Here is a 26,541-nt window from a genome sequence, read left to right on the forward strand (position 1 = left end):
TAGCCTGGCTGAATTGATGAGTTCATGAGCCCTACATGTGAAGAGGTGGGGTATGTATAGGCCTTTAATCCCAGCACTAGCAAGACGGAGAAGTAGGAGGATCTCTGAGTTTGAGGCAAACCTTAGCTGACTACACAGTGAGACTCTGTCTCAAAACAGGTAAATAATGAATATAGTAAATATGTGAAGGTTGACTTGAGAAAGATCCTAGTGTCCCATACACACACGTGCACAGGTACATATGCCACATACACGCGATAAGGTGGATGGCGAATGAAGAGACCTAACACTCACCTCTGTCCTTCCCATGTGTTCAGGTGCCCATAGCGCATGCATCCAGAGAGAAAAGGAGAACGGGAGAGAATGTCTGCGGAAGTTACACAGGACTGTCTCATGGTTCACCTTTGACATGCAGTCTTCTTATATTCCAAACTACAGTGCTTTGTGCCATTGCTTTTGCAGTTAACAGCAGGCCCGTCACCACCCTGTCACCATGTGTCAGAAGTCAATCTTTAGTGACTATACTGATGCTGAATGCTCTTTCTTCCCACTCTCTCAGAAAGCACTGTTTTACACACAGAATTTTCTTCATGAGAACACGCAAGTCACAAAGCCATTTTCTTATAAACCTGAAAACAGACCTTAGCAGTTGACACAGGCCAGGCCTTTGGTTTGGTCCACAGTACATTCTTGCAAATCTACATACATACACCTCATACGGAATTATTTCACTCCATGACTAATGTTCTCACCATAAAAATCTAGGACCTCCCTTTATTGAGAGTTTTAAAAAACATAAATATAAATATATTTATATTTATAAATATAAAATTGTTGCCTCCCTCCCCCACATTCCACAGGGGGGAATTTGGCTGTGGGTTCAATTCTCAGAAAGGCAAAAAATAAAATTCTTAGAACTTGCTGGCCAGCCAGTCTAGAATAGATGAGCTCTGAGATCAAAGACGTGGGGGAAACTAAAAAGGGGGACCCAACCTGACATTGATATCTGGCCTCCACAAACACAACAGGCAGATGGAATAGCATATGCAAATTAGGTACAAAGGTCCAATTCAAACCACACAGTTTGCAAGCTGTTCACTGTTGCTACCGTGTGTATGTTGTGTATGTGTATTTCTTTAAAGCTGGAATAACTGAAGGTTGTCTGGTCACTGTTCCTCCCCACAAAGAGTGAAATAAATTTTATAACTCTGCCCCTACACTTTTGTTTTTTGAGACAGGGTTTCTCTGTGTAGCCCTGGCTGTCCTGGAACTCACTCTATAAACCAGGCTGGCCTAGAACTCAGAGATCCACCTGCCTCTGCTACCAGAGTGCTGGAATTAAAGACATGCACCAGAACTGGTTTATTTTATCCATTTTATCCATTTTTTCTGTGCCCAAAGGACTACTGAAGTTTTATGAAAGCACTATGTATTATTTTTCCCCTACCAAGGGCTAGAACTATGCCTCACAAGTTCAGAGTATTTTACAAGGGACACAAGTTCAGCTCCCTGTGCTCATTGTAACTCCAGTTCCTTGAGACTCAACACCCTCTTTTGACTTCCCCAGGCACCAGGCATGTACTTCGTGCACCAACAAACAGGCAGACAAAACATCCATACACAAAATTTATATATGTGTACCAAAAAGATGGCTCAGTACTTAAGAACACGAGCTGTTCTTCCAGAAGACCCAAGTTTGACTCCTAGCATCCACATCTGCTCACAGCAGCCTGTAACTCCAGCTCCAGGGACCTAATGTCTCTGGCTCTCTCCCACAGCCGGTCTCAGGTGCGCACACGCACACAATTTAAAAGAATACAGTAAATTCTTTTAAAGATCTTCACTAGATATTTTAATGTAATTTTAAAGTATTTTAACGTATTTTTTTTTAATATCCAAAGAAGAAAACTTTACAGTGGCAATGTAAGTTACTAGTAAGGGCTCAGTGAGCTCTTGTGCTCGGCCAGCACTCTGACATCTGCAAACGGCACCCACCTGCTCACCTTTACATGATATTGAGAGAATTATGTCTGACTTCTGAATCTTGTTGTTTGGTTTTAGATTATTATTTTCCGGGTAGGGTCTCTATGTAACTCAGGATGAACTTCGAATTGCAACTCTTCTGCTTCAGCTTCCTGAATTGTAGGCCACAGGCATGTTCCATAGCACTCAGCTTAATAGCTAACTTAGTAATTTTTAGGAAAAACACGACAGCCCAACGACCATCGTGTTTACTAGAGCCTTTCACTAGCTGCTCCACTAACCCTTTCTGTAGCCGCTAGTGTTTAAAAGGATGGTCAGTGCCACGCTATTTAAACACGTGTATGAAATACAAATGAGTGAACACGCCCTATAAAACCCCACTCAAGCATCAAGTCGCTGATGGGGTTCACTCGTTTTCAGATGATGTTTTAATTTTAACATCAGAAAAATCCGCAATTCCCCAGCTGTAGGGGCACAGAGCAGGAACCCTTAGAGGACCGGAGCTCGGGGGACCCCAGCGCAGCCCCGACCACGCGGTTCCGAGCGGCTGCGGTACAGCAGGGTGCTCGGGCGAGGAAGCAGGAGGAAACACCCCGCATGAACCCGCACACCCCACGGCCAACTCACCATGGTAAGGAGCCGTACAGCTCCCGCCGGAAGACGCTCTGAGAATTCGCATTTCTCAGGCGGAAAAGGCGGGCCTTCCGGGTCCGATTGGTTGCATTGCGACGGGGGGCGGGACTGCGCATGTGTCCAAGGTCACCCCCTTCCTGGCTACCTTGGCCTGAGAAGTGGGCGGGTTACTGCTGCTCTGGGCGGGGCTGCTCGCCAAGGGTGGGCTTTTATCCTCTTGGGAGGAACTTTAGTGTCTGTTCAAATGCTTCTACCTGAGTTTATTTACATTAGTACTCCTGTTTTAAAAATGAAGAAGCAGGGACATTAAGAAACCTCACAGTAAGGCCGGGCATGTCTCGGTGTTTGCGAGGTCAAGGCTCCTCTACATAGACTTAGCCTATATTAAAATACATTTATCAAATTCCTAACTCGGTTCCATTAAAAATAATGTCGCAGAAAACGCTTGGCTTAAGAACACAAGGATTCGAGTTAAATCACAGGATCCTACGCCATAATGGTGGCCGCGCCTGTTTGATCTCAGCACTCAAGAAGCAGAGGCAGGTGTATCCTTAAGAGACCTGATATCAAAAACCAAGGTGGATGTCAATCTTAAGTATAAGGTTGTCCTCTGGCCTCCACGTACACTTTACAGGTGCATGTCACAGGTCAAGGTGCAGCATTGCCTGCGTACAATTCTAACGCTGGAGGCTGAGGCAGGAAGACTGCACTATACAGCAACACCCTGTCTCAAAAACCAAAAGAATAGATAGATAGATAGATAGATAGACAGACAGACAGACAGAGAGGAGAGAGAGAGACAGTAGATAGATGGATAGATAGTAGATAAAGAAAACCAAACCAACCAAACAAAAACCATCACAAAGGGGGCTCTTCTGAGGTTCCTGAATGACCCCAGGCATCCATGCGGCTACTGCAGTTTAAGAGGATCCGACACCACCACCAGGTGGTAGACCCCTTATGCATGACGGGTAACACGCAAAGGTTCAATTGCCTACGCAGGGTGTAAGCTCGTAACCCTATAGCTTTGGTAACTGAGGCAGGAATGTTCGTTTTAAGCATACTCCGGCTTTAGCGTAGGTTACTGTCAGCCTCCCCAGATAGTGAGATCATCTCAAACTTAAGGAAAACAAGCGCTTGTAGCTGGAGTCCACTGCTTTCTGTGGTGCCTGTCTTGAGAGGCTGTGGCAGGACATTGAATTCAAGTCACAATTTACTACCAAAAATACCAAAAAGACAGTAAGAGAGAGATTTCTTAGGAAGAATAGTTTCAGTAGGGGGGGTGGGGAGGGGGTGAGACAAGTACTAAAATTTATATATACTACAAACTGTTCAAGAGTAAAATATTTTTAAAAATCTGAAGCATACTTTAAGGTTCATCTATTTCACAAGCTAGTGTGGAGCTCCGAATAGCTGATTTTTTAATTTAACATACTTGGTTTTATTCCATAACACTGTTTAAATCTCTACAGTTTCTTTCTTACACAGTAATGTTATAGTACTCAATAAAGATAGTATTTTCAGACTTTATCTGTTAGGCACTGATCTTAGTGCAATTGTATTCTACTAAGAGACACATGCAAGAAGAAAAAAATTAAAGTTATTTGTAAGTAGTATGTCAAAATTAAGGTAATGTGCTAAGTATGGTGGTTCATGCCTTTGGTCCTAGTAGCTGGAGGCAGAGGCAAGCAGAGTTCTGTGAGATCCAGGCCAGCCAGAACTTCACAGTGATACCCTCCCTGTCTTTTAAAAAGGGGTGAGAGTTATGTTATAAATATTGACTGGGCAGTTAGTCATAGTGGTCAGAGAAGTTTTTAAAAATAATTTATTTTTGTGTCCAGGTGTCTGAAGAGGCCAGAAGAGGGCATTTAGCTTGGCGCTAAGGTTAAAGGGCTTTTGTAAATCACCAAATACGGGTGCTGGGATTCAAACTTAGTCCTCAGAATTGAGCAGGAAGCACTCTTCACCACTGACCCGTCTCTCCAGCCCTCAGAAAAGTTTCTACAAGGTGAGATTCATTTCTGAGTGATAAGTATTCTGGAAAATAACAGTTTTCCAGGCAGAATAAACCAAAGCAAATATCTCATTGGAAGGGTGTATTTTGAGCTGGGTGGTTACCACACCCCTTTAATCTCAGCACTTAGGAGGCAAAAGCAGGAGGGTTTCTGAGTTTGAGGCAAGCCTGATTTCCAAGATTTCCAAGAATAGCAAGAGTTCCAGGATAGCCAGGGCTATACACAGAGAAACCATATCTCAATAAACAACCAAGCCAGGTGGTGGTGGCACACACCTGTAATCCCAGCACTCTGGGAGGCAGAGGCAGGCAGATTTCTGAGTTCGAGGCCAGCCTGGTCTACAGAGTGAGCTCCAGGATAGCCAGGGGCTATACAGAGAAACCCTGTCTCTGAAAAAAAACCAAACCCAAAACCCAAAACCCAAAAAAAAAAAAAAAAAAAAAAAAAAGACTGGAGAGATAGCTCAGCGGTTAAGAGCACTGACTTCTCTTCCAGAGGCCCTGAGTTTAATTCCCAGGACCCTCATGGTGGCTCACAACCACCTGTAATAGGACCTGATACCCTCTTCTAGTATGTCTGAAGAGAACTACAGTGTACTCATATAAATAACATAAATATTTTAAAAAGGAAACAAAACACTCAAAAGCAAACACTAAACTACAAAAGAAAACACGTATTTTTGAGATTTAAAAGGTGGCAACCTATAAGCAACATAAAATCTGGATCATGGCTTTTCTAAAATGTGTACTGATTGATTTACACAACTGTAATGTCAAGACCATTGGCAAACTATTTTGAGTTAGGACACATTTAAATTAATCTTTTTAAATGAGATCATGTCTCAGGTAGCCCAGGCTGGACTGAAGTCACTATGCTTGGGAATACAGGAAAAATACAAACACAGCCAAATTTTTCAAAGGCATGCTCCACAGGAAACAAGTGGAAGATAAATACAAACACCACCCTAAGCAAGCAAATCCTAGGGCATATTAAGTCCCCTTAGAAGGAAATCCAAAACTGAAAAATACAGACTTTTCCCCACAGTTCTATTTCACCATCCTAATTCCTGACTGACTGCTCACACTTAAATAGCCCATTCTCGTAGACGACCTCTGCAAGGCACCTGGCCTGACACCCCACTCTGCATGACCACAGGATAGTTTTCAACTCCCTCAGGCCCCAGGCTGCTATTCGTAGGTCTTCCTTTTAATTTGGCCCTTGGTTGGCACCTGTAAGTGTAGATTTGAAGTAAGCTTACCACTACATGGTTCCTAACAAATGGTTCACTGTTGCTGGAGGAATTAAATACAGGTGAGGAGTCTTAAAATCTGCATTTTTCAGAGTCTGTGGCTCAGTGCTATCTTCTGACTGGGAGTGAGATGGGGAGAATTCAAGCATCACAGTTATCTGTTTCTCTCCCATTACTTTTCTCTTCTCCTGTACTTCAAATCATAGGCACGATGCTGTCCCGCTGTCACAAACCTTTCCTATGTTCCTGTTCAGTCCTTCTGATGAGTGTGGTTTAGCATTAATAACGTGATAGAATGCTTGAGTCAGTTACTCTTTGTTGTTAATTTTCAAGTTTGTAATTTCTATTTCTCTGCTGAGAATTCAGATCTCTTGTCCCCTTTACTTTTCTTTTTTGAATTTGGTTTTTTCAAGACAGGGTCTCTGTGTAGCCCTGGCTGTCCTGGAACTCACTCTGTAGACCAGGCTGGCCTCAAACTCAGAAATCCGCCTGCCTCTGCCTCCCAGAGTGCTGGGATTACAGGTGTGTGCCACCCCCACCCGGCTCTTGTCCCCTTTTCTATAATCAACATGTCCAAGGCATCTGACTGCTCTCTGAAAAGGGGGCGATATGTGCATGTCTTTCCATGTATTTTGATTGTATATTACATGACTTTTCTTTGGAAACTTAGATATTACTGTGTATTTGGCCTTGGGTATTATTGTGAAAACTCTTGATTCTGTTTTCTTCTAAAGAATGCTGTATCTATTCTGGATTTAAACTATTAAAAAGGGGGGCTGGAGAGATAGCTCAGTGGGTAAGAGCACCAACTGCTCTTCCAAAGGTCCTGAGTTCAAATCCCAGCAACCACATGGTGGTTCACAACCATCTGTAATGGGATCTGATGCCCTCTTCTCGAGTCTCTGAAGACAGCTACAGTGTACTTACATATAATAAATAAATAAACCTTTAAAAAAAACTATTAAAAAGATAACCTTGATACTGAACTTATTTGAAGTTGTCAGAGTTTCTGTTCATTTTGTCCTTAGTTTCCATTTCCAACTTTAAAACTTTACCTTCAAACAGCAGTATTTTTGTGCATTCTTTGTCTTTCAATTTTTTCTATGATTTGGTTTTCAAGACAGGTTTACTGTGTAGCCCTCCCTTGCTGGCCTGATAAGTTATTCTCTTGGGGTCACCTAAAACCATCAGAAAAACACGTGTTGATATTATGATTCATAACAGTAGCAAAATTACAAATATGAAAATATCTGTATGATATGAAATATCTATGAAAATAGTTTTATGGTTGGGGGGTCACCACAACCTGAGGAACTGTATTAATAAGGGATCACAGCATCAGGAAAGGCAAACCACTGTTCAGTGTAGAACAAGCTGGCTTCAGAAGTCACCCACTGTAGCTGTCCACTTTGCCTCTAGGGTGCAGGAATTAAAGGCATTCACGATAACCACAGGCTTGTCTGTTTTGTAAGACAGGGTCTCAGTAGCTCCAGCTGGAATGGAGATTATATATTGGCCTTGAATCAGAATCTGCAGATGAGAGACCAACTTATCCAAACCTTTCCAAGGTTTGCTTTCTCACCTCCAGTGGCTTCAGAAGCCTGGTGTAACTCTTCATCTGAACCTGTCGGCTGCGCTCTGCTTCAATTTCATTTTCAAATGAACTGCACAAGCTCAAAACAGGATATACAAGAGCTCTACAAACAGGAATTTATGTCCTTTATAACTGGTCTGGGTTGTAGCCAGAACCTTCTATTCACTGCTTTGCATATTCTGCTCAGAGTTTATTGGCACGAGTTACAAAATACTCCATGAAATTTCCACCCCTGACATATCAAAGACTATAAAAATTAAGGCAAAACAAAGTTTGTCATTTATTTACAATAAAACCCCACTTTATGTAGCTGTACGCACCCTTTAAGTCATTTGTTTTGCAGAAGTAAAAGACTAAAACTGAGACAGACATTTAGAGGAAAATCTGACTTAAGAAAACAAAAAGCACAGTTATGTAGTTCATTCTCTCAAAGAATTAGCTTTTGTATGATATATAAACAATTTTACAGTATAAACAAAAAATGACACATATATTTAACTTAAAATTCTGTTTGTCCTGTTAAACACAAAGAGACAGAAATGAAGCCATCAGGCATTGAGTCTCAGAAGAGCTCTGTAGCCTGAGCAGATCTGGAAGATTGTATGGAGTCCTTCCTTTGGCTCAGTTAGGTGATCAATAAGTTCACCGAGCTTACCACATGGAGAACTATCAATCCTTATTATCTAAACAGAGCTCAACACAGAATCTAATGTTAATTTGGAAAACCCTAGCAACTTTTATCTAGAAAAGAGCAAACCTCCTGATGAGGGTGCCAACCGGCATCCCCAGCACGCGGGAGACGCAGGCGTGAAGGAAGGTTTACGGTAGTTATAGGCTGCCCACTGAGTCCCAGGCCAGCTTGGGCTCCATGAAACCCTATCTGAAAAGACAGTAACAGAATGGCCTACAACATACCTGGGTCACACAGCATCACAGAAAACGTTCTCTAACAGTAGCTGAACCACCAACCTGATGAACAAAGGTGCTTCTCTACAGTGACAGATGGTCGTGCAGTAATACCTTTGACTCTGAATTTTAGCTTAACTTCATTTTGTATCTTTTAGACATTTAAGAATTTTGTTAACCATCTAAAACCTGTACTGAAAGAGTCATGAATTAGCCATGGTAACCACTGAGCTGAAGCCTATCCTAATACATACATGGCGGGGTGCTACTGTCCCCTCCTACATGAAAGCAGTGCAGCTTTAGAGCCTTCCTGTAGATGTCTGGGTCAGGACTGCTGCAGTTCCTCCCACCATCACGGCATGGGACCATCGGTATTTCCTAACTGACGCCTTAACATTTGAGACCTTAAAAAGACACTGCCCAGAACAAAAATTACCCACAGCTTTGGTTTAAACTTGTTTTCCTATTGATCGAAATTTCATTTTTATAATCTAGGGATGTCTAAAATCATGATTAAGAGATGTAATTTAAATTACAGCTAAAAACAGCATATGGTTCTAAGAAATAATCCATCTTCTATGTTTAAGTAATAAATCTTTAACAAGAGCAAGGGCAAAATTGAGGATGTATGTCTTTATCATAAAAATTTTATCTGGGGGAAAGGGCAAGTGTTTTAGTATGTTTTCTCAAACATGTTTCTTACACGAAAAGTTGGTGTTACTATCACAAAATTATTCTTTCTACCCATGAAATTTTACATAGCATCGTTTAAGCACCAAAGAAAAATTCTGTAAACAAACTTTTAACCAGTAAACTAATGGCAAATACCTATTTGCCTTTATACAATTCTTAAAAGGCCTCACATGAACCTCTACTTCCTATAATGCATTTTTATAATAAAAGTCCAGCCACATTTATACAAACAACAAAGAATTACTATACATTTTACGGAAACAAAAGGTAGATCATCAGACTAGCGCTTTTTAGTTACAAAGTAAGCACAAGAAACCTATAAAATATATGCCATGTAGAAAAACTCGGTATTTTAAGTTTCATGGAAGGGACAGTCATTAGTAAGAGGCGGTGGTGCCACTGGCATTTAATTGTCTGTAAACAGTAAGAAAGGGCTAAGCAATAAATCAGAAATGTCTTACCTCCTAATATGTCCCTTCTCTCACACTGGTGCCTCAATTTATAAGTTAAAACTGGCTAAAATATTAGAATAACTTCAACAAAAAACTAATTCCAGGTGGAGTTAGTAAGTTAAGTCTACAGTGGATTTCTGGCACATTAGGAAAAATACTGCAGGGCACATGAGGACCGATGCACATGATACAAAGACAAAGTGACTCTAACTTTCAAATCTCGGTTGTGCCAGATTTTCTCTTGCTGATGCTATTAAGTTGCTTTCTAAACTGTTTGGCAGCAAGGTAAGAAAACAGAAAAACAAAATGTGAAAAGAACACATTAAGTGTTTTAATGTTTGTATACCTAGGTGGACAAAAACCTTAGTACAGCTCTCTTAGTGCCGATGGGAAGATTTCCATTTGGCACTCTGGAGTTGGTAAGAAAGCAGGGAAGAACTCAGAACGCTGGGTGTTCCTTCCAATCATAGGGTGCCAAGGGACAGCAGGAAAGGAAACAAGAAAATAGACTGCTGCAAGGCAAACGCTCGGAGACTGTGTGTGTCTTCTACCGCCCACTGTCTCTGCAATACTTTCATCTGGATGCAATGTATAAATTATTATATACATGATGATTATTATCATGATGAACCAGAATCTGTTTTTGCTGTGCTCTAACAGTGCCCATTGAGAAAACCATCACCATCACGCAAGAAGGCCTTAAACAAAAATTCCATTCATATTGCATATTTTATTTAGGTCTGTCTTCTTGTTCCTCTTCAAGTTTGGTGCACAGAAATGAAAACTCTAAAACGTCCTGTAAACAAAGTCTGGGTTCCTGTAGCTGAAGCTCTTGTTTCTTCTTAAGAACAGTGTTCTGTGGGCTTACGAAAGCATTCATTCCTTTAAACGGTGGTGTCTCCAAAGTCCTTGTTCCAGCGTATGTATGCTTCTAAGGTCTGAGGACTCACACTGCGTTTTATCTTTTTTAAGGATTCTGTGAAGTCAGATAGTCGAATATTTCTCATCTAGATTAAAAAAAAATTGACACAGAAATGATGAACACATATAAAATGGGTTGAAAGTTTGTTAGTTTTATAACAGATACAGACTTAGAGAATCATGCTAACCATTTAAATGTATTTTATATTACATATTAGGCAAGTTTGCTATACAAGATATCATACAAAAATGTACCACTGTACTCTTAATTACTTGTATTTAGCTTCATAGATATTAACAATTCAAAGTATATTTTTTCCTCAATAAAAAATACATTAGAGAAAAATCTGACAAAATACAACTAGAAAAATTACTTAATTCTACCACTAGGAACTGTAACTGTAGTGATTTGAATAAGAATGGCCTCTATAGGTTCATATATTTGAATGCCTGATCTGAAGCTGGTGAGGTTGAGAAGGGTTAGGAGGTGTGGCCCTGTTGGAGGAGGAGGCTCGCTAATTCAGTATCATGCCTTGCTGCCATGCGGGTCACAGCTGCTATTTTCTAAGCTACTCTGGTCATAGTGGGTTGTTTTTGTTTGTTTGTTTTCTGAAACAGGGTTTCTCTGTATAGTCCTGGCTGTCCTGGAACTCACTCTGTAGACAAGGCTGTCCTGGAACTCAGAAATCCACCTGCCTCTGCCTCCCAAATGCTGGGATTAAAGGCATACACCACCACTGCCCAGCCGGGTTGTTTTTTCTTTTAACAAAAAAAAAGTAACTAACACAACAATCAAAACTTAATTTACTTCTATTTATTCTCTTCATAGTTTCATAAAATTGCATACTGGTCACCTTCTATTTACCACAATCATACCTGCTAACTCTGTGCCAGGTTTGACACGCAGGAGAAGGAGATGGTAACAATAAACATGAGACTTTAAAGGAAATGTTGCCTCTTAAACAGCATGTCAGATGCTTGCCTGCATAATGAACTTCGGGTATTTACATTGCTGAGGGCCAAACACCACCCCTTATAAATGCTAGGCAAGCATCCATCACTGAGACAGACACACATCCCAGCAATATCTAACATCCTCTTAACATATTAAATCAAGTCTCTTGTAACTTTTTACTCAGTATTTACATAACTTGATAAGAGAAAATGACTGCATTTTTAACTATTACCAAAAATCATCATAACCGACTTTATGAACCTTATATTTTGAAATGAAACAAAGTTAAAATTCTCTTGTTTCTAGTTAAACAGACTAGAAAAAATTATGACTTTTAAAGAATCCAAATGAAAACAAAGTAATGATAAAATAGTATATACCTCACTGGCAGACATATTCTTCACCTGCTCTGGTTTCAGTTCTGTAAAACATAGTCAGATACTTAAAAAACCATTTTGAAGTTCAAGTTTCTTATTGGCAAATGTAAGTACAATGATCTAATGGTACCCTTGTAATACAAATCCTTAAAGTCAAAAGAGACACACAGAGAACACACAGAACTTACAGACGCTTACAAAACAAATACTCCATTGGCCAGGCAGTGGTGGCACACACCTTTAATCCCAGCACTTTGGAAGCAGAGGTAGGCAGATCTCTTGAGTTGTGAGTTCAAGGGAGCCTGGTCTACAGAGTAAGTTTCCAGACAAACAGGGCTACAAAGAGAAATCCTGTCTCAAAAGACCAATAAAAATAAAAATAAAAACAAAAGAATACTACTGTCTGAGTAATAAATGCAGGCAGTCAATCCCTTACATACGACCCAAACAACAGTACAAACTTGAACTAGAACAAGAATACAACTTGTTGGTTATGAAAGATGATTTTAATTAATTTATTTGTGTGAGTGCAAGTTTAGTCTGCATTGTGTGTCCTTGCACCATATGCACACCTGGTATATGATGAGGCAGTTATAGTTGGCTCTGAGTTGCCAGGAAGGTGCTGGGACTCAAACCTGGGTTCCTATAAGAACAGCCAGTCTTCTTAACTACTGAGTCACCTCTCCAGCTGCTAGATTTCTTTTCTTTTCCTTTTTTTTTTAAATCAAAAAGCTTTGTTTCCTTCATAACTACAATTTTCTAATTACTAAATGTCTATAAGGTACAAGCGGGGCTGAGGCTGTCTCAGCAGCAATTGCCCCAGCATGTGTGAGGCACTCCGTCCCTAGCACTGCCACAAGAAACAGGCCAACCACAACCACGCACTTTTCCTGAGCTTCCTGCTCCTAAGTCACTTTAAAGAACAGACACTTTGCTGGTGGTATATGTCTTTAATCCCAGCACTCAGGAGGCAGAGGCAAAAAGATTTTTGTCGTTTTGAGGCCAGCCTGGTTTGCAGAGTGAGTTCCAGGACAGCCAGAGCGACACAGAGAAACCTTGTCTTAAACAAAGAATAGATACTTCAGAGAAGATGATTTACAAATTTCTCTTCTTTCTTTCCTCTTTTTTAAAAAACAAAACCACACACACACACACATACACCAGAGAGAGAGAGAGAGAGAGAGAGAGAGAGAGAGAGAGGCATGCATGCACGCACACGTGCATGCAAGTAAATACACAAATAAATCTAAAACAACAGCAACACAAAACAAGGTACCTCACTGACCTAGAACTCACTATTTGGCTGAGCTAGCTGGCTAGCTGTCTCTGGGAAATGGTCCCAGTCCTGGGGACTACTCCAGCATGTGGAGTCCTGTCTATTTTTATATGTGCATGTTGGAGATTCAAAGCAGGAGGATTTTATTTTTGCATAGCAAGGGTTCTACCCTGAGTCATCTCCTAGCCTTAGGCTTCTTTTGTTGTTGCTGTTGATTGTGTGTAGCACAGGACTGACCCAGGGCCTTGGACATGCTAGGCAATGCCCAGTCACTGCGCTGGACCCTGTACTCCCTTTTACACTACTGCAAGCCTTCTTCTCACTCTGGAGTCCATGCAGGTCTGGCACGTGTTACCCTCTTATGTCCACTTCCTAAATAGCTGGAATTACAGGCCTGTGCTGGCATGCCTATTAGCAGGTTTTTAGAACTTCAGAATACTCATCTAAAAAGCTTTAAATGTTTGTTCTCAAGTCCTTTATTTCATTTCTATTTCATGGATGGGTGTTTTGCCTACACGTACGTCTGTTTACTAGATGCGTGCTGGGTGCCTGCACGGCCCACAAAGCATGTCAGATCCCTAAAACTGCAGGTCACACGGTTGACCTGACATGTAGGTTCTGGGAATTGATCTCAAGTCCTCTCAAGAGGATGCCGGTCTTCTCAAGAGAAAGTAGCCATCTCTCTAGCCCCCCTCCTCCCTTTTTAAAGACACGCTCTCACTGTGTAGCCCTCACTGGTCTAGAACTCTCTATGTAGACCAGGCTGACCTTGAACTCACAGAGATCTGTCTCTGTCTCTCTAGTACTGAGATTAAAGGCACATACCACCACATCTAGCTGTAAATCTTTTAAACTATCACCTTATAATTCTAGTTAAACATGTATTATTATTTTACTTGATATCCCATATATTCATAATAAGAGAAATATGTACCTATAAACACTATATATACTATGTGTTTCAAATTTGTCAAAATTAATAAAGCAACTGGGCATAGTGCCACAGGTCTTCAATCCTAGCACTTGGGAGGGAGGCAGATCTATCTCTACAAATTTGAGGCCAGACTGCACCACTTTGTGAGTTCATGAATAGCCAAGACTATATAGAAAGACTCCATTTCAATAAATAAATAAATACATACATACATACATACACACACACACACACATACTACGGCTTTATACAATATGCACTGTATGTGGATGGGATTTTGGGATTGCTGCTGCATTTATTAAATTCAGTTAAGACAGTGAAAACTCAACCATTTGGGTAGCCTTTCATTTAAAGTCTGGTTCAAATCTATTGCTTTGATTTAGTGTTAGTTTGTTTGTAGACCCATGGGATACACTTATATACCAGGTAGTAAGACTACCTGTGGTCACTATCACTGTTCTCAGGACTTGTTGAGAGGCCTACAGCAATTCTTCAATCTAAAGATACTATATAAACCCAAAACAGAGGTCAGTGTAAAACTCGGGGTCTGGATGAGTACTGAAACATTTTAGAAAGGAAGAAAAGGTTTTATAAAAGGGTGAAATGCTTATGAGCTATTCTTCCGTGTTTTGCAGATTGTTTTACATTTTAATGATTCATTGTAATTATAATTAATCACTGTGTGTGTGTGTGTGTGTGTGTGCGCGCGCGCGCGTGCGCAAACATGCATATATTGAGAGGGTGTTGTACAAGTCAAGTGCAGATGTTCCAGAGGCTAGAGGAACCCCAGAACTAGAGTGACAGGTAGTTGTGAGTTGCCTGACACTGGGTCTAAGAACTGAACTTTAGTTCTCTTAACAGCTGACTCACCTAGCCAACCTTGTTTTACATTTTTAAAGATTGTTAATAAAGAAAAGATGAAAACCATGTAACAGAGAATGTGTATTTTCCAGAAAATCTAACCTATTTTACTTTGCTATCTTTTATAAAAAAATATCTTCTGACTTTTGGTCTAGACACTGTTTTCTATCAAGCTTTTCAGTGATACAACTTAACTTTTTTTAAATGATATTTTATGTGCATTGGTGTTTGGCCTGCATATATGTCTGTGCCAGATCCCATGGAACTAGTGTTACAGACAGTTGTGAGCTGTCATGTGGGTGATGGGAACTGAACCCAGGTCCTCTAGAAAAGTACCAACTGCTGAGCCATCTCTCCAGCTCTAACTTTACTTCTTTTACACTAATGATGACTTAGTGACCAAAAAATTCAATTCCTAGCACCCACATGACAGCTCACAATTGGCTGTAACTCAGTTCCAGGGTGTCTGATTCCTTCTTTTGATCTCTGTGGGCACTGCATGTATATGGTACAATATATATAAAAAGGCAAAAATCTCATACACATAAAATAAATAAGATGTAAAACTATGTATCTTTCAAGATGCTAAACCTAACATGGTCCATTCAAAGCTCTAGTGTTTCAAACGCCTTCACACTCACCTCGGATAGGACCCAGGGCTGCATCCTTCGCCAAAGCTGTCAGATCACTTCCAGAGTATCCATCAGTCATTCTGCAGAGTGCAAGCAAGAGATAACACATCATCTTCACTGCAGATTAAAACTTCCCTTCAATCCTACACCTCACAAGATACAGGCAAAAGGATCACAAGCCTGAGGCTAACCTGACTATAAGAGAAAAAATCCCAACAAAGGAGCACATTTTAAAAATCTCTGCACAACAGCATATAGTATTTTCTGTTTAGAAGCAAGCTAACAGTTAACTAGTATGGTTTTCACTCTTTTAAAAATATATTTTTGAGTATGTGTGCCTGGTTATATATATGCACACAACTGTGTGACGTTACCCACGGAGGCCAGAAGGGGACACTGGATCCCTCAGAGCTGGAGTTGGCTTACAGGGAGTTGTGAGCCACCCTATTTGGGTGCTTCAGGGAACCAAACCTAGGACTTGTGTAAGGGCAGCCAGTGCTCCAAACTACAGAGCAAGGTTTAACTTTTTAAGGACACAGAAAGGCCCATTTATAGCAAGGACACAAGCTAACACTGGCTCCTTTTCATACTTAGTTTTCAGCATTACAGAACCATTCCTTCATACCAGTCTAACGTGGAGCCTACATGCATCCAAAGACAGCTTTGAAGGAGGCCCAACGCACTTATAAATGACTATGTCATATGCAATGGCAAAAGGATGGACACCTCTGCATTAGAATAAGGTATAGTATCTTAAGTTTAGTTTTACTGCTGTGAACAGAAACCATGACCAAGGCAATAAGGATGACATTTAATTGGGCTGGCTTATAGGTTCAGTCTATTATCATCAAGGCAGGAGCATGGCAGCATCCTGCCTTACATGGGCCTGGAGGAGCTGAGAGTTCCACCTCTTTTTTTTTTTTTTTTTTTTTTGGTTTTTAGAGACAGGGTTTCTCTGTATATTCCTGGCTGTCCTCGAACTCACTCTGTAGATCATGCTGGCCTGGAACTCAGAAATCCACCTGCCTCTGCCTTCCAAGTGCTGGGATTACAGGCGTGTGCCACCACTGCCTGGCAAGTTCCACCTCTTGTTCTGAAGGCAGCTAGAAGACTGACTTCCAGGCAGCTAGGATGAGGGTCTTAAGCCCATGCCCACAGTGACTCACCTACTCCAACAAGGATACCCCTCCTAATAGTGCCACTCCCTGGGCCAAGCATATACAAGCCATCACAAATACTCTGAGGCAGGTCACATTAAGTTATAAACATATCACTTGAAAAGGTCAAATTTCTAAGCCATTAGTAGCCAATCAACACCATAATCAGTTACTTACTTTTAAAAGGGGGGCTTATTATGTAGACACCTGGTAGCCTCTATCTCCTAAGTGCTGGGATTAAAGGAGTGTGTCTAGCCACAAAATTATTTGTTTGGTAAGTGTTTAGTCTCTTTATTGGCAAAGAGCACTCCCTTAGTGAGGTAGAACCTAAAAAGGTGTATTTCTTTAAATATAGATAGAAAAAAACACAGTATTTGGCAGAGAATACAGAGAGTACAGAGGAAGCCCACTGAGTAGGGACCTCAGCAGATAGGGTAGCCAACTGATGTTCCTTTTTATGGCATCTAAGATGCAGATGGGACTGGAGAGATGACCCGGAGGTTAAGAGCACCAGAGTTCCTGAGTTCAATTCTTAAGCAACCACATGGTGGCTCACAACCATCTGAAATGGAATCTGATGCCCTCTTCTGGGGCATCTGAATACAGTGACAGTGCACTCATACATAAAATGAATAAATAAATAAATCTTTAAAAAAAATAATGAAGATAATAATGATTAATATTTAAGTTTTTCAAGACAGTTTCTCTGTGCAGCTTTGGCTACTCTGGAATCAGCTCTGTAGACCAGGCTGGCCTCAAGCTCAAACGATCCACCAACCTCTGCCTCCTGAGCGCTGGGAGACTGCCATTGCCAGCAAGAACTACAAATTCTAAAAAAAAAAATTATTTATTTTATGTAATTCTTTTTTATTCAGGGAAAGATGCAGGGAAGTGTGACCTGGTACTTTTATTTTGTTTTATTTTTGTTTTTCAAGACATGGTTTTTCTGTGTAGCCCTGGCTATCCTGGAACTCACTCTGTAGACCAGGCTGGCCTCGAACTCAGAAATCTGCCTGCCTCTGCCTCCCAAGTGCTGGGATTAAAGGCGTGCACCACCACCGTCCAGACCTAGTACTTTGAAGCTGTGGAAACTCTAAGAGTGATAACTGTCCAAAATGTCTGTGCTCTAACACTACTGACTAATCCTCACCGTGCTTTGTTATAAAAACATGTTTTAATTTACCTTTCTGATTGAGTTTTGCCTGCATGTGTGTCTGTGTACCAGTTGCATGCCTACTGTTCACAGAGGATAAAAAAGGACATTGGATTGCCTGGACCTGTAGCTTCAGACAGCTGTGAGCCTCTGATGGAATCAGAATAGAGAGGCATCTCGGGCCTCACTGCCAGACCCTGCAGTAAGAGCTGCCATTCCTCTGCCATGCATCTTTCTGGCTTTGAGACAGGGTCTCTATATGCAACACAAGTTGGCTTTGAAATTATTATTTTCCTGCCTCTACCTCCTGAGTGCTTAGAAAAACGGTGTGCACCATCACATTCAGCTTCAGCTGTATTTAAAAGTATGTTTTCTGACGGCAAGTTAAAAGTCACTCCACCTAACACAAAAGAGCAAGTATATATGAGTATATCTGTGTTGGTCTCAACTAATGAGGGGATTTTACTTTATAATTTTTTTAATATCATGTATAAACTTTATAATATGCCGGTGGTGGTGGCGCACGCCTGTGATCCTAGCACTCTGGGAGGCAGAGGCAGGCAGATTTCTGAGTTTGAGGCCAGCCTGGACTACAGAGCAAGTTCCAGAATATAATACTGTTATTGGCTATTTAGTACAAGTCTAGTAGACAGAAATTCTATTATTAAGAAGAAAATAAAGGAAGGAAAAGATAAGGAAAAGAAATTTTCTGGTAAACAAAATCGCACACTTCAAATAAGCTTGTTTTAACATTTGTTTTGTTTTGTTTTTGTTTTTAAGACAGGATTTCTCTATGTAGCCCTGGCTGTCCTGGAACTAGAGCTGTAGACCAGGCTAGACTTGAACTCACAGAGATCCCCCACTTCTGCCTCCCAGCTGGGATTAAAGATGTGTGTCACCAACACCATGGTCTATTTATATAACTTTTCATATTAGCTTATTTAAACAGCACAGACAGAAAAATCATTACAAATGAAACAGATTCCATAAAATTATAATTCAGATGAATGAAACTACTTACCTAGCGAGCTGTGCAAGTTCTTTCTGGGTCAGTGGACTTCCTTGTTTACATAACAGGTTTTTAAGTAGAAGTAGTCTTGTCTGGAAATAAATATCAAAGAAATTATAAATAAAAACCAATCTGATAACAATTATAAAATCTGATGTTTTATTTACTAAACCAATTAGCCTAATATAATATTCTAGAATCAGTTCCTGATTGTTACCTTGGATTTCACTTGAGCCTGTTAAATATAATGAAATACAGTGCTCCGTTGGAGCAGCTGGTATTACTAGGAAGGATACTAGAGGCCTGAACTAGGCAACTATCAATTTTAAAAACAATCTATGTATTTTTACTTGGTATGTCTGAGTACTTCTCTGGATGTATATATGTGCCCATGGAAGCCATACAAGGGTGTCTGATGCTCTGGAACTGGAACTGCAGTAGGCTGTGAGCTGTCTGTCACGTGGGCTCTGGGAACAGAACCACTCAGAAAGAGCAGGAAGCAATCCTTCCAGCTCCAAGAAATACAATGTTTTTAAGTTTACTGACATATGATTTTATATAGCAAAGATTTTTATCCATTATAGTTATATAATTTAAAGAACTTTCAACTATATGGGATTGTGAAACCATAATAAAGCTTGGGAGCACCCGTCTCCCCTGGAGGCTCACCCATGCAATTTCTAATTAATCCCCACTCCTACCTCCTTTCTGCTCTAAGCACTGATCTGACTGTATTTCTAGAAATCTGTCTTTTTTTAAACTTATAATTTTAAAGGAATAAAATCAGGGCTGGAGAGATGCTCAGAGGTTAAGAGCACTAGCTGCTCTTCCAGAGGACCCAGGCTCTGTCCCTTGCACCCACTTGGCAGCTAATAATTATTTACAATTCCAGTCACAGGAGATCTGACCTCCTCCCTAGCCTGTCTGGGGCCCAAGTTCACACATGGTGTAAGACACGAAACAGGCAAAATACCTGTAACAGACATTTAAAAGAAAAATGAGTGAATAAAACAAAACAGTAAGTAAATTATACACACTAGTTTGCACAGGTTCCTCGCACTGCTACACTGTTTTTGAGGTTTGCTCATATTACTGAATGGAATATGTGTGCCAATGCAGTTTTTTCAGTCCTGTGGGTCAAGCCCAGGACCCCACCTGCTGGGTAAGTGTTCCATTTCTGAGCGACATCCCAAGTCCTGGACAGTCTGAGCTGAGTCATGCTTATTAACTAAATGTGCCATATTTATCCATTAAGCAGTTGATGAACTTCGTATTTTACACACTGAAGTTATCAAGTCAGCTGCTCTAATATTCTTGAGTATGTCTTCCTCCTATGGGAAACTTTCCATTTTTCGTGGGTTAATGTTTAGGAATTGCTGGATCTTATTTAAGTTTATGGTTACTGGTTGTTTTTTTTGTCTGTTTTTTCTTTCCAGTTTTCAAAACAGTTTCTCTGTGTGGTCCTGTCCTGGAACTCACTCTATAGGCCAGGCTGATCACAAACTCAGAGATCCACCCCCCATCTCTGCCTCGAAAGTGCTAGGATTAAAGGCATGCACCATCACCACCTGGCATGGTTGTGGTTTTAAGAAATTGACAAGATTATTTTGTGTGTGTGTGTTGTGTGTGTGTGTCTGTCTGTCTGTCTGTGTGTGTGTGTGACATATATATACTGCCTATGGAGGCTAGAAGATGTTGAATCTCCTGGAACTGGAGTCACAGTTGTGAGCCACCAGTGAGTACAGGGAATTGAACCCTATTCCTCTGGAACAACAGCCAGTGAGTATTTTTTTTTTTTTTTGGTGTTTTTTTTTATTTGGTTTTTCCGAGACAGGGTTTCTCTGAATAACCCTGGCTGTCCTGGAACTCACTCTGTAGACCAGGCTGGCCTCGAACTCAGAAATCCGTCTGCCTCTGCCTCCCAGAGTGCTGTGATTACAGGCGTGCGCCACCACCGCCCGGCTGCCAGTGAGTATTCTTAACTGTTAAGCCATCTCACCAACCCCAATAAACTATTTTCAAAATGTCTAACCATAGAATTACAAAATACGATACTGTCAAGATGGTACTTTTTTTTACTTTAGTAAAAAGTTGAGATATAAATATACATACCTCCTCATTTGGTAACGACACATATACCCGTTTAATGAAACGCCTAAAAATAAATCAAATTAGAAATTAAATTATAGGTAACACAGCCCAAATAACAACTGACAGAGAAAAAGTTGTAAGTATATATAAAGCAACTCAAAGTTCTTATCAGTCATTAATATTAAAACATATTTTTACTTTTTTTTAGAGTGGTGGTCCACCTGCAATTGAACCTGTTAGGATTCTGTCTAAGCTCCACCCCATAGCCACCTGGCAACAGACAGGTAGGCCTGGCCTACTATAAAAGAGGCTGCTCAGCCCCTCCTCTCTCTTACTCTCTTCCATCTCTTCTCTTGCTCTCAGCTTCTCTCTTGCCCTCTTGGGCTCTCCTCCCCTCCCCCCTCTCTCTGTGGTCATGGCCTTTGCTTCTCTCCTCTCTCCCTCTCTCTGCCTCTACTACCCCTTTAACTCCCCTCCCATGGCCTGAATAAACTCTAGTCTATACTATGCTGGTGTGTGTCTGGTTCCTCAGGGGGAAGGGACGCTTCGGTATGGGCCCGCTGGGGCACCCCCTTCCCCCATACCTCCCTCACAACAGAACCTATGGCCTCACGTATGCTATACAACCTGTTTTCTGCTGATTTAATCCCTTGGCAGATGCTTAAGACATAGTCTCAAAAGGTCGCCAAGGCTGGCACTGACCTACCCTGAAGTAAAGGCACCCTTGGACCATGTGATCCCCTTGCCTCAGCCTTCCGAGCAGCTTGGATCCTAAGGCTGAGTCTCCAGGCTTGCTTGTTAGTTTTTTTTTTTTCCAGGTCTCTAGTTAATGCTTAAAAACCTCTAGTTGGGCAGGGGTGGCGCATGCCTTTAATCCCAGCACTCGGGAGGCAGAGGCAGGTGGATTTCTGAGTTCGAGGCCAGTCTGGTCTATAGAATGAGTTCCAGGATAGCCAGGGCTACACAGAGAAACCCTGTTTTGAAAAACCAAACCAACCAACCAAACAAACAAACAAAAAACCCTCTAATTAGATAGATGGTTAAATTAAGTCTATCATTTTTTATGTGTTTTTTAATAGCAATGATATTTTAAAATAAACAGTATCTGACATAACTAGTAGAATGAGGAGCTTTCCGTTTAACTGAATCAGAAAACAACTAAAAAAGAAAGATTAAAGAAACAGCTAGAGAGGGGGCTGGAGAGATGGCTTAGAAGTTAAGAGTACTGACTGCTCTTCCAAAGGTCCTGAGTTCAAATCCCAGCAACCACATGGTGGCTCACAACCATCTGTAATGAGATCTGATCCCTCTTCTGATGTGTCTGAAGACTGCTACAGTGTACTTACATATAACAAATAAATCTTTAAAAAAAAAAAGAAAGAAAAGAAAGAGAAAAGAAAAAGAAACAGCTAGAGAGCCGCTCAGTGGTTAACAGCCCTGGCTGCTCTCCCAGAGGCCCCGAGTTCAGTTCTCAGGGCCCACGTGGAGCCTCAGCACTTCCTGTAATTCTAGTTCTAGAAGTTCCTATGTCTCTGGCTTCCAGCTTTCTAGGGCACTAATAACAAGCACATATACATAATTTAAAAATAATAAGGGTAAATTTTAGATATAGCTGAGTTACATTGTATGCAGTGCTTCATTAGGTTTAACTTTTTTTCTTTTTTTTTTGGGATTTGGTTTTTTTTTTTTCCGAGACAGGGTTTCTCTGTATAGCCCCGGCTGTCCTGGAACTCACTCTTGTAGACCAGGCTGGCCTCGAACTCAGAAATTCGCCTGCCTCTGCCTTCCAAGAGTACTGGGATTACAGGCATGCGCGACCACCGCCCGGCTTCATTAGGTTTAAATAAAGGCAATTTAAATAACCCTGATGCAAGCAAGGCCCATCAGCTGTCCAGAGTTGCTCCAGCTGGGTGGCAGTTCACAGGGTGGACAGTGACCACAGCCACCAAACACTTGGCTGGCACCGCATGGTGATGCCAGGACCAGAAAATTTAAAAGTACTTGACACAGGCTGGAGATGGCTCAGTGGTTAAGAGCACGGACTGCTCTCCCGAAGGTCATGAGTTCAAATCTCAGCAACCACATGGTAGCTCACAACCATTGTAACAGGATTTGATGCCCTCTTATGAAGTGTCTGAAGATATACTGGGTATGGTACACTGGGTACCATTATGGGTACACTGAAGATAGCGACAGTGTACTTACATATAATAAATAAATAAATCTTTAAAAAAAAGTACTTGACACCAAGGTTGGTGACCTTAGGTGACCTTAATTTAACCTTCAACATTATGTGGTAGAAAGAGCCAGCAGATTCAGGAAAGATAGCTTCAGTGTCCATATGCAAATTCTCATGCATTCGCACTCCACCTTCCGACCCAGGTACAAGCAATTTAAAGTAAGAATGACAGGGAAACTGCACCCATGAAATTTCAATATGACTGCCTAAAACAAGATCTGAAAAATGACACCACCAACTGACATGTGTGGATGGGAAAACTCTCACAAGGCCCATGCCTAGTTGAAGCGCTGTAGGTAACTAACGCCTGCTGAAAGAGGAAGAGACAACCTTCTTCAGGGACTGTGCCCTCTAATCATTATGCAATCCCACACAGTCCACTCCAGACACATACATACGTGAGCAACACCAAGTGCACTTAGCAGGTGCTGTGTGTGTAAGAATAATTAAAGAATAAGAGGCCATGAAAATCAATATGGGTTCAAGAGTTCTACTCCGTCAAGACCCAATCATAGAAACAACGAAGTAATGTTATACATGCCTTGAGAAAAGGAAATCCAGGAACTTAATACTGAGTCAAAGTTTTTTTTCCCAGCATGAAGGGAAAGAAAGAACAGAGAGCAGTTCTCACAAATCCTGCTCTGACCAGCTTCCCATGAAACAGTAAGATATTAAGGTGTGCTGCCAGGAGGTGGCTGCGGCAGCAGAAGCCTTTAATCCCAGCACTTGGGAGGCAGAGGCAGGAACTCTGAGTGAGAGGCCAGCCTGGTCTACAGAGTGAGTTTAGGACAGCAACACTATACAGAGAAACCCTGTCTTGAAGAAGAAAAATGTGCTGCAGAGATGGCTCAGTGAATAAGAGCACTGGTGTTCTTCCAAAGGACCCTGGTTCAATTCCCAGCAACCACATGGTGGCTCACAACCATCTGTAATGGTATCTGATGCCCAATTCTGGGTTTGTCTGAAGACAGCAACAGTGTACTCTCATACATAAAATACATAAATAAATTTTTTAAAAAAGGGGAAAAAAGATGGAGTGACTTTAGACTTTAATGTTAATGTAATCCAATATAAAGAAATGATTAATCTAAATGTAGTTTGTAGAGAATAGTTTTAACAATATACTAGGCCTCACCTCATTTATTATAGTTGGCAACACTGGGACAGAGGACAAGACATAGAGAAAAATCATTTAGCTTACAGCTGAGTACAGGGGGCTAGAGAGATGGCTCAGCAGTTAAGAGCGCTGACTGTTCCTCCAGAGGTCCTGAGTTCAATTCCCAGAAACTGCATGGTGGCTCACAACCATTTGACGCCCTCTTCTGGTGTGTCTGAAGACAGCAACAGTGTACTCATATACTTAACATAAATAAATAAATGTTTTTAAACCGTCTGAGTATGGGCTGTCAGAGATGGGTGAGACGAGCCTGCGTACGGAGCACACTCCTTTAGTCCCAGTACCAGGGCAGAAGCAGGCAGATCTCTGAGTTCCAGGCTAGCCAAGGAGATAGACGGGAGATGACCACAAGAAACAACTCTTCCTAAGTGTTCGCACTACCTGAGAACAGCTTCATCAAGCTCTTGGGGCCTGTTAGTCGCACCCATTACGAGTACTCTGTCATCTCCAGCAGACTGCACCTGTAAGCCAAAAAGGTTTATCAGTATTTTAGATAAAATAAGAGGGATATTATATATACATGTATTTATAGTTTAGGTCACTTAATAGGAAAGTATACATATTAAAATACTGCCATAGTTAAAAATGTAACCAGGGATTATAAAGATGGGTCAGAGGTTAAGAGCACTTGAAGACTTCAGTTCCCAGCACCCATCTGGCAGCTCACAGCCACATGTAACTCCAGTTCCAGGGGATCTTACGTTCTATTTTATATGCTCCTGAGCACATATGGTGCTCACAAAGTCACGCAGGCAAACATACAAGATAAAATATTTAATATATATGTGCCTATGTGTGTATTATATATGAGTATATTAATACTTACCCCATCGAATTCGATTAAAAATTCTGTTTTTAGTCGTCTACTAGCATCATGCTCCCCTTCTCTTCTTTCACACAAAAGACTATCAACTTCATCTAGAAGAAATACAGGAGGAGAGTTTAAGATGGATCTAAGCCAATCATTTTAATACTCATCTAGTTTGCTACTTATTAATACGCCTGCTGGGGCTGAAAAGAGTTCAGCAGTGAAGAGTACTGCTTGCTTTTCCGAAGGACCTGGTTCAATTCCCAGCACCCACATGGCAGCTCACAACTGTTTCTAACTCCAGTTCCAGGGGATCTGATCCTCTCACACATACATACAAGCAGGCAGAACATCAATGTGCATAACAGAAATAAATCATTTAAAAAAATTTTTTAAAATATCCTACTGCAGTCATTCTTTAAAACACTGTCCTGAAAACTTACCTATAAAAATTATAGATGGTTGAAGTTCTCGAGCCACAGCAAAAAGAGCTCTCACCAATTTCTCTCCTTCTCCCACCTATAAGGTATGATGTATGATGTATTCTTACACACATAAAATGTAACAATATTCCAGTTTTTAAATTATGGTTTAAAATTGAACTTTATGATCTCATGATATATTGCAATGTGTTAGAAAACATACTATTTCCTTTTGCAAATTGAAGTTTAATGGGAACTATTTCACAATCCTACAGTATACAAGGTCAGCCTGGTCTACATAATGAATTTCAGAACAGCAGGGCTATAAAGAAAGATTCTGTCTCAAAAAAACAGAAAAACAAAAGACAAAAATAAAACAAGGAAAATCTTATGTCATATCTTAATCTGGAGTCAAAGAGCAGAGAATATTTAATTTATCCTAAGCCCTGTTCTTACCCACTAGGTAGCTCTCTAGATAGCCATGTCAGAGAGCTAAAGTAGAAGTGCTGGTATTTACTATAGCCTGAATTTCGTTGCTCTAAAACACACTGAAGCCCTGCCTCCGGTGTCTATGAATGAGACTCTGTTTGGAAGTAGCATCCATACATACGGTCAGATTCAGCTGAGGTCACTGCCCTACTCTAGTGATAAAACCATACTTCTTATAGTATATGGAAAGTTGGACTCAGAGGAGATCAAAGTGATACATCTGCAAGCCAAGACTGCCAGACTGTCAGCACACCATTAGAAACTAGGGAAGACATGTTTACTCCTGTGGCTCCCAAAAGGTATTATCACTGTTAACACTTTGGTCTTGGACTTCCAGAGTCCTAAATATGTATTTGTACATCCCACATATTTGTGCAATGAATTCCTGGGATTCGATCCAGCCAGCTTATGGCACCTGGTTAAGCTAGGCCTACCAAACTACTACAGTATTCAACAATATAATTTTAATTTTAAAATTGCTAAAAAGTACATATAATTTTGTACCATGAAGATTG

At 40.9% G+C, this 26,541-nt stretch overlaps 2 protein-coding genes across 7 annotated transcripts in view; both read right to left on the minus strand.

The window, feature by feature from the left end:
- Slc30a6 (solute carrier family 30 member 6) overlaps nucleotides 1–2,664 on the minus strand; it is a 28,981-nt gene extending 26,317 nt beyond the window's left edge. Inside the window, exons 1-2 of one of the 2 annotated variants that reach the window (XM_052186286.1) lie at nucleotides 2,611–2,649; nucleotides 295–485 (exon numbers count right to left, since the gene is read on the minus strand). In XM_052186286.1, the coding sequence (XP_052042246.1) occupies nucleotides 295–411 (117 nt within the window). In that variant the 5' untranslated portion in view covers nucleotides 412–485; nucleotides 2,611–2,649. Of the gene's footprint in view, nucleotides 1–294; nucleotides 486–2,610 lie in introns of both variants that reach the window. The other variant, XM_052186287.1, reaches the window with a different exon arrangement.
- Nucleotides 2,665–7,730: 5,066 nt separating this feature from the next.
- The window catches only part of Spast (spastin), a 50,289-nt gene continuing 31,478 nt past the window's right edge, over nucleotides 7,731–26,541 (minus strand). For 4 of the 5 annotated variants that reach the window (XM_052186293.1, XM_052186292.1, XM_052186291.1 and 1 more), the window contains 8 exons: nucleotides 25,559–25,634; nucleotides 25,134–25,225; nucleotides 24,689–24,768; nucleotides 20,913–20,955; nucleotides 18,813–18,892; nucleotides 15,491–15,561; nucleotides 11,782–11,822; nucleotides 7,731–10,532 (listed from right to left, as the gene is read on the minus strand). In XM_052186293.1, the coding sequence (XP_052042253.1) occupies nucleotides 10,410–10,532; nucleotides 11,782–11,822; nucleotides 15,491–15,561; nucleotides 18,813–18,892; nucleotides 20,913–20,955; nucleotides 24,689–24,768; nucleotides 25,134–25,225; nucleotides 25,559–25,634 (606 nt within the window). In that variant the 3' untranslated portion in view covers nucleotides 7,731–10,409. The remainder of the gene's footprint in view (nucleotides 10,533–11,781; nucleotides 11,823–15,490; nucleotides 15,562–18,812; nucleotides 18,893–20,912; nucleotides 20,956–24,688; nucleotides 24,769–25,133; nucleotides 25,226–25,558; nucleotides 25,635–26,541) is intronic. The other variant, XM_052186294.1, reaches the window with a different exon arrangement.

Source organism: Apodemus sylvaticus, chromosome 6 (assembly GCF_947179515.1).
Source record: "Apodemus sylvaticus chromosome 6, mApoSyl1.1, whole genome shotgun sequence".
NCBI lineage: Eukaryota > Metazoa > Chordata > Mammalia > Rodentia > Muridae > Apodemus > Apodemus sylvaticus.